We start from the raw sequence: 8,067 nt of genomic DNA, 5'->3' as shown, positions 1-8,067 counted from the left end.
GAGTGCATTAATGACTGGAGTGAACAACTAAGCCCAGAATGGAGTAGAGCTGGGTATGGTGTGTGTTTCAGGAGACAGGAACGGTAGCTAATTGGATGTGCATTTGAGAGAGGGAAGACAGGTGATTCTGAAAGAGTAATGGGGACTTTATTTTTTTTAAAGATGTATTTATTTATTTATGACAGACATAGAGATAGATAGAGAGAGAGAGAGGCAGAGACACTGGCAGAGGGAGAAGCAGGCTCCATGCACCGGGAGCCCGACGTGGGATTCGATCCCGGGTCTCCAGAATCGCGCCCTGGGCCAAAGGCAGGCGCTAAACCGCTGCGCCACCCAGGGATTCCCGTAATGGGGACTTTAGAAAGCAATGGGGTCTAAGTTCTGATTCCTGCCCGGCATTGGTTCAAATCCCCACTCCACCACTTCCTGGGGCTATGAACTTTGAGCAAGTCATTTAAATGTTCTGAGCCTGTTTCCTCGTGTGTAGTGTGGGGCTAACATAAGAGTCTTACGGAATTCCTGTATTAGATGGTACGCGTCCAATGCCCCAGCCCGAGCCTGACCTAAAGTAACCATTCCGAAATGGTGGTGACTGTGGGCATCCCCCACACCCAAGGCTCCTTCACGGAGCATCATCAGGCACTGGCACGTTCCGTTTGATTCGTTGAAGGGCTCATCCTAACAGCGCCAAGGAATGAGCACTGTGATGATCCCCGCTTAACAGATAAGGATCCCGAGCCTGGGAGAGGTTAAGGAAAGTGCTTCAGGTCAGCGAGGATTCTAGCAGGCGGGGCTCCCAGGCTAGACCACGGCTTCGCGTTGGGATCCACCCCCTCCACCGGGGCGCGGAGCCCCGGCCCACGCCTCTGCCTCTCCCCACAGGTACGTGTCAGCGCTGACCACGCCCGCGCGCCTCTCTCCCGTGGACTTCCACTACTCGCTGGCCACGCAGGTGCCGACTTTTGAGATCACGTCTCCCAACTCGGCGCACGCCGTGTCTCTACCGCCGGCCGCGCCCATCAGCTACCGCCTGGCGGAGCAGCAGCCGCTACTACGACAGCCGGCGCCCCCGGGCCCAGGGCCCGGGCCCGGCGCGGACATGCAGCGCAGCTACGACAGCTACTACTACCCTGCGGCGGGGCCCGGGCCGGGGCCGGGGCCGGGGCCGGGGCCGGGGCCGGGGCCGGGGCCGCGGCGTGGGGCCTGCGCACTGGGCGGCAGCCTAGGCAGCCTGCCCGCCAGCCCCTTCCGCATCCCGGAGGACGACGAGTACGAGACCACGCAGGAGTGCGCGCCCCCGCCCCCGCCCCCGCCCCCGCCGCGCCCGCGCGCCCGCGGCGCGTCCCGCAGGACGTCGGCGGGGCCCCGGCGCTGGCGCCGCTCGCGCCTCAACGGGCTGGCGGCGCAGCGCGCACGCGCGGCGCGGGACTCGCTGTCGCCGAGCAGCGGCTCGGGGGGCGGCTCAGCCTCCGCCTCGGACGACGACGCCGACGGGGCGCTGGCGGCCGAGAGCACGCCCTTTCTCGGCCTGCGCGCGGCGCACGACGCGCTGCGCTCGGACTCGCCGCCGCTCTGCCCCGCGGCCGACAGCAGGACTTACTACTCCCTGGACAGCCGCAGCACGCGGGCCAGCAGCAGACACAGCCGCGGGCCGCCCCCGCGGGGCAAGCAGGACTCGGCGCCCCTCTAGGGGCCCCGCCGCCCCTCCGCCTCGCCTGCCCCACTGTCTTTAGGGAGAACAGAGACCACCGCCTGGAGAGAGAGAGGAGGGAAAAAAGAAATAAAAATATTTTTATTTTCTATAAAAGATAAAAAGTATAACAAAATGTTTTATTTTCATTTTAGCAAAAATTGTCTTATAATACTAGCTAACGGAAAGACGTTTTTATAGGGAATCTATTTATATGTAACATCCTGATTTACAGCTTCAGGAAAAAAAAAAAGAAACAACAAAAAAAGACAGATGGGCCAATTTTTTGACTCTTTAATAGAAACCTATATTGTGGTGCCTTTTGCTGTACGCTAATCTGGAGCTCCTGGAGAGAAGTCGGGTTGTGGGGTGGAGTGCGGGGGGGGGGGGGGGGGGGGGGGGGTGAGGGAGATGTAGGATCTCAAGCTGGCAAGGATGAGAGGAAGCTGGCAAAGAAGAGGCCTGCTGGGTGCTGGTGGGGGCGGGCAGGGGATTGGCCCTGAGGAAGGAAGTGAGGCCAGGAGTAGCCTTGCCCCCAGGCAGGATCTTGAGTCCCAGACCCGTGAAGCTCCTAGGCTTGGAGCTGGAGTTGGGGTCAGGTGACATTCAGGGGGAGACTTGAGTCCCAGCGACAGCAACCAGGACAGGGGAGGGAGCCTCCCCGCTCCTTACAGCTAATAAGGGAGGGGGCACTGAGAAAGGTCTTCCCAACAGTCCCGGCGCCAGGGAGGGGGCAGCTCTGCCAGGGCCCCAAAGTTGCGGCTCCTCCTCACCTATGGCCTCCAGGATGCCCTTCCGTCCTCTGCAGCACCTTCGTTTACAGGTTGTCTTTTCTATTTTATGCCTGCATGTCCTTTGCATTTCAGATTCTTTAGATTGGATGCATGGTCACGCTGGGACCGAGAAGAGCCACTCCACAGTGTATTTGATTCCCCTTTTAGCAATAAAATAACACCAACTCTTCCAGACCCCAAGCCACCTATGACTTCCACTCCCTCTCCACCCCTGTCCTCCCCACCCCCACCCCCACCAAACTGGGTCCACTGCTAATTTGTCAAAAAAGGTAATTGTTTAAAAAAAAAAAAAAAAAAAAAAACAACCAAATGGGAACCCTGCCCTGAAATGTCCAAACACCTGACTGTTGACACTTGAACATTTTTATATTATAAATAAAATCAGAAATAACTCATGTTTGATTGTGTGTGCCTAGCCCCCAGATGAGGAGAGAAGACAGAATGAGGACCTGGGGTGGAGATGGATGGATGCTGGTGTGGAGACTGGAGAGGGCCAAGGTAGTGCCTAGGAGGAAGAGACCTCTAATCTCCCTGGCTCCAGCTCCCAGGACAGGCTGCAACCCTCCTCCTTCTTCCAAGAATATTCACAAGGTATCCCCCCTGGCTGCTGGGGAACCTGGCCAAGGGGTTGATGCATATTCCTCTGCTTTGAGCTCAGCCTCAGAAACCTGGCCCGTTTCCTGCCCTGGAGCTACTGGGGCTGCAGTGAGGCAACAATTTCCGGCCTACGTGGGTGAGGAGGGAAGGGTTGTGGGGTTGGCACTGGGGCAGCTGAGGCAAGATGACCCTTGGGGCCTCAGGCATGTCACAGGCAAGGCCTGGACATGCAAGATGGCATAATGGGTACCTTTGGCTGCCAGGAAGACCACAGCTGCTGCAGCTTGTAAGCCCACAGGGTGTTGTGCTATTCCCAAATTCATAGCCCCTCAGAGCCAGGGCCTGTCTAAACCTGCAGTCCCTGATGAGGGCATGGAGAAGACAGATGGAGGTCCAGGGTTAAGAAGCCTTTTCTCTCATTGATTCATTTATTAAACCAGTGCCCAGTGCCAGGAATCCTTATGTTCCAGCCAGACACAAGGGAGTCTTCTATCCAAAGGGCTCAGGTGGCTGACAAGTGCGCGTGCATGCGAAAATGTACCCAGAATTACTTCTGGCACATGATGCCTACTAATCGCTAATTTTATGATAATGATGATGATGGTGGTGGTGGTATCCTGTGCCTTGCATTCTTGAATCACACAGAGTGGCAAAAACTTGATGAAAGGGAGGTGATGGGGAAAAGTAAAGAAAGAACTAAAGTCATTGTGTTCACTCTGGGGGTGCTGGGGGGAAAAGCACTTGTTACAAAGAAACAGAGGAAATAATCAACTAAATGGTGTATAGACCTGCAAATCACTGACCTCTCCCAGGCCCCATCTGGTGATCTCATCCAAATCCCTTTGCTGGCTCTGAGTTTGCTGTTGGCTTTAAAATTTTCTGACAGCCACTAATTCTTCTATGTGACTTCTGACCTCTATGTGAATCCCAATAATTGTGAACGACCTCTTGGTGAATCCATAGGCCTTTCCACAACCCCTCAGTGTCAAATTTGACCCTTCCGAGTTGCTATTACCTTCTAAATTTTTAGTCAGAAACCACCTGTGACTCCAGTGAACCCCAGTAATCGTGACTGACTTCTTGGTGAACCCCCTGGCATTTTCCTGACCCCAGGTACTTGTGTCAAATAATTTGGTAGCTTGGTTATCTGCTGTGGACTCTAAAACACCTAGGAGAGTCAAGAGTTGAAGGCCAGAGCCTAATCGAATTCACCACCCATTCATTTCACAGTTGTGAATGGGACCTGGAAGCAGGTGTGTCTGGAGAGGCTCTTCTTCCATTCTGCCTCGGGGCATCTTTAGTATAGACCCATCAGGAAGAGGTATAGCCCTGTTTAGTGACTTCCCTACTACCACCTTGTCCGCCAGGAGCACTTAGGACATTCAGGCGGCTTCCTGAGTCACTGTCTTCTTCCTCACTCCTCCAGTTCTATCTTCTCTCTTCCAGGTCAGTTTTGGCTTTGTCCTCAGTGCTCCCAAGGTCCCAAATGGTAAAGTGACGGCCTGTCCTCCCCACTAGACTGTGAGCCCCATGTGGACAGGGAGCCCCTCAGTCCTTTCCTCCCCACAGTATCCTCAACACCCAGCACAGTGTGCAGCACTGGTGACTTTCAGTGAATGAGAAAATGAAGGTTCAACACTGTGGTCAAGGGTCAGCCCCCAGAAGTCCCTGAGCCCAAAGCCACTTCCCAGGACCACCAGGTGGCGCAAACCACTTGCTGCATCTCACCTGTAGTCCTCCAGCCCCTGGAATTGGACAGTCCTGGAAAATGGGCATATTAGGGGCAGAAATTGGGGGGGAATATGATGGCCCATTATAATGTAGGAAAGAAATATTAGAACTCTGATTTAGATTTATTTTCATCTCATCTTTTTAAATTTCTATTTTTGTGTATGTTTTATAATGTACATATTTTAGTACAGTAGTACATGTATATAATTTACAATAAATAATTATACAATTAAGAAAGTGACCAACAGATTTTTTTTACTGATGGGAGACATCACTAGTGCTCAGGGAAGCATATCTGTCTGCAGCAGACAGAAGGTTGCTCCTCTGCTTTCACTCATCCACCCTCATTAAGGTGGGAAGCTGACCCTCAAAATCAAAGACCTTAGAGCCAGAATGGAGAAAGTACAGAGAGCTCTTTTGTGTTACATTGCTCTTTCGATTTCATTTAAGTGAACATTTACTTCCCCTCAGCAAAATTAAGGGGCCAGATGGTTTGGTTATAAAATACACTTCAGTGGATCCAAATTAAATAATCTGGATTTAAATCACTACATATTTCCACAGACTCATACGTCATCCCTTGTATCAAATGTGAGCGTGCTTGTAAATGTTAGGTACTTAATAAGACAAGTCAACCTTGCAACTAACTAAATATGTTACCACTGAGGTCAAATTGCTGCCCAAACTAACCTATCTTTAAATATATAAGGATCTGCTCATCATAGCTCATTAAAGGAACCATCACCCCCACCACTTGTCAGTCTAAGGAATTCAGGGCTTACAGGATACTAGTTGGTGGTCATCACATGGCAAATTTTTCTCTCCTTCCCAGGCCTGTCCTTAGCTAGCATTCCTGGGTCACCAGAAGAGTGAAAGAAATGTCAACTTAAAAAACAATCAGCAACTTCTTACTCCACCATTTCCCAAGAGCAGAAATTAATGGCTTCCATAACCCTCCTCCACCAAACATCTTTGGGCTTGTTGACAAGTGGCTGTTTGCAAGGCAGAGTATCTTCTATTCCTGTAGCAGTAGATCTGTACAAGAAGCCACCTCTGGGGGATCCCTGGGTGGCGCAGCGGTTTGGCGCCTGCCTTTGGCCCAGGGCGCGATCTTGGAGATCCGGGATCGAATCCCACGTCGGGCTCTCAGTGCATAGAGCCTGCTTCTCCCTCTGCCTGTGTCTCTGCCTCTCTCTCTCTCTCTCTCTCTCTCTCTCTGTGACTATCATAAATAAATAAAAATTAAAAAAAAAAAAAAAGAAGCCACCTCTGGAATTCAGAGCACCAACATAAAGACCAAAATATAAACAGGGCCATGGTCCCACCCTACTCATACCCCAGAATGCCTGTGGAACAAGATGGGGTGGCATATGCACACACGGTCTATTCATTCCAAAGCATCAACTGGAAGAGCAGTGGAAGTCCCAGGTCAGCCGGAAGAGGGGAAATGGGGGGAGAAGAGGTCAGCACTATCTCCACCTTCCCTCCCAGAGTGTCTGGGCTACCAATAGCCCAGATGGCAGCCCTCCTTGCTAACAGGTGGAGTTCTCGTATAGGCTTTTCCTTCTTCTTTCATTTTGATATCAATTCCAAAATCATCTCTAAAGGAGCTCCATATATATATTCTTTTATATATATACATTTTTGTCCATATAAAAGAAAGCAGTAATGGCCTCTATAAATGGAAGGTGAGGTGAATGCACACACGAGTAGACAGCTTGACGTTGAGGAAGCAGGCCCAGGTCCTGGATTATTGCAAAGGGAGGCAGGAGAACAAGGCGTGGTTGCAGAAGCTACTGGGTGGAGGGAGGAGAGGATGGTACTGGTGGTCTGCCGACCTGCTGCTGGTCAAGTCTGAGGAGGGAAGAGGAGAACAGGTAGGGATCCAGACCTGCCCTTGGAATGGAAACAGGGAGATGACAGGAACTTGTGAGAAGGGGAGGGTCTGCAAAGTCAGCTGCCCTTCCTCCTTCTCCAGTGACATCGTGTCTAGAGCATGCACACAACTGGCCTACAAAATGAGGCTCCGTGGTGGAGAGGAACATGAGGGCTGAGGAGAAAGTATGAGGCCCAGATAAACCCCAGGATGCAAGAAGACCAACGCCATGAATAGCATCTCCGTCTCCTTGGCCCATGGGGCTCTCTGCACCCCTCTGGCTGCCTGTCAATTGCCTGGAGCTGGTACAAGTGGCCCCTGGCTGGAATTGTGCTCACTGACCCGTCTGGCAACACTTGCCTGCCTCTGAGGCCTGCCTATCAATGCCAGCTAAGTATCAGGCCCAGTGGTATCCTTTGTAGTTTTGCTGCCAGTCACAGTTCCGTGGCCCTGACTGAGGGCAGGGCTTGAGTGTGTCTTGCGGAGGGAAGGATCATCCCCTTCCAAGGTGGCCAGCCGGGCCTCAATCCGCTCCAGGTCATCTGAGCCCACTTTGATTTTCACTGCCAGGAGGTGGATATAGGTCTCATAACGGCTTTTCTGGAAAAAAAGAGAAAGGCCAAACAAAGTCAAAGGACAAACAACAAATGAAAAAAAAAAAAAAAAAAGTATTTGGATCTTAGGTGACAAAAGACCAATTTCCTTAATATTCAGAGAGCTCTCACTAATCAATAAAAAGAAGATAAACAATCCAATAAAAAAAACTAGGCAAGAGACATACACAGAAATCTTACTCATAATTTTAAAAATTCAAATTAGGGCAGCCCTGGTGGCTCAGCAGTTTAGCGCCGTCTTCAGCCCAGGATGTGATCCTGGAGACCCGGGATTGAGTCCCACCTCCGGCTCCTTGCATGGAGCCTGCTTCTCCCTCTGCCTGTGTCTCTGCCCCTCTCTCTCTCTCTCTCTGTCTCTCATGAATAAATAAAATCGTTTTTAAAAAATTCAAATTAATTGGCAATGATTTCTTGAGTATAACACCAAAAGTAAGGACAACCAAAATAAAAATTGACAAATAGGATTACAAAATTTAAAACTCATGTGTCTCAGGGGCGCCTGAAATATTTGCACATCCATATTCATAACAGCACTATTTGCAAAAGCCAAAAGGTGAAAGCAACCCAAATGCCCAGCAGCAGATGAAAAGATAAAGATGTGGTATCCACGTACAGCAGAATAGTATTCAGCCTTAAAAAGGAAGGAAATTCTAATGCATGTCACAACATGGATAAACTTGAGCAAAAGCCAGTCACAAAAACACAAAATCTGTTATTAATTCACTAATAGGCAGTAACTAGAGTAGTCAAAATCACAGAAACAGA

The 8,067-nt window shown here is 50.8% G+C and overlaps 2 protein-coding genes across 12 annotated transcripts in view; one reads left to right on the top strand and one right to left on the bottom strand.

The window, feature by feature from the left end:
- The window catches only part of NRG2 (neuregulin 2), a 246,465-nt gene extending 244,498 nt beyond the window's left edge, over nt 1-1,967 (top strand). For 5 of the 6 annotated variants that reach the window (XM_038530316.1, XM_038530315.1, XM_038530311.1 and 2 more), the window contains one exon: nt 883-1,690. In XM_038530316.1, the coding sequence (XP_038386244.1) occupies nt 883-1,690 (808 nt within the window). Of the gene's footprint in view, nt 1-882 lie in introns of all 6 variants that reach the window. The other variant, XM_038530313.1, reaches the window with a different exon arrangement.
- A 2,948-nt stretch (nt 1,968-4,915) lies between these two features.
- PSD2 (pleckstrin and Sec7 domain containing 2) overlaps nt 4,916-8,067 on the bottom strand; it is a 119,191-nt gene continuing 116,039 nt past the window's right edge. For all 6 annotated transcript variants that reach the window (XM_038530310.1, XM_038530307.1, XM_038530308.1 and 3 more), the window contains one exon: nt 4,916-7,288. In XM_038530310.1, the coding sequence (XP_038386238.1) occupies nt 7,079-7,288 (210 nt within the window). In that variant the 3' untranslated portion in view covers nt 4,916-7,078. The remainder of the gene's footprint in view (nt 7,289-8,067) is intronic.

This window comes from Canis lupus, chromosome 2, assembly GCF_011100685.1.
Source record: "Canis lupus familiaris isolate Mischka breed German Shepherd chromosome 2, alternate assembly UU_Cfam_GSD_1.0, whole genome shotgun sequence".
NCBI classification, from domain to species: domain Eukaryota; kingdom Metazoa; phylum Chordata; class Mammalia; order Carnivora; family Canidae; genus Canis; species Canis lupus.
The sequence above is the reverse complement of the archived record's forward strand: the minus strand, read 5'-3'. Positions and strand labels throughout refer to the sequence as shown.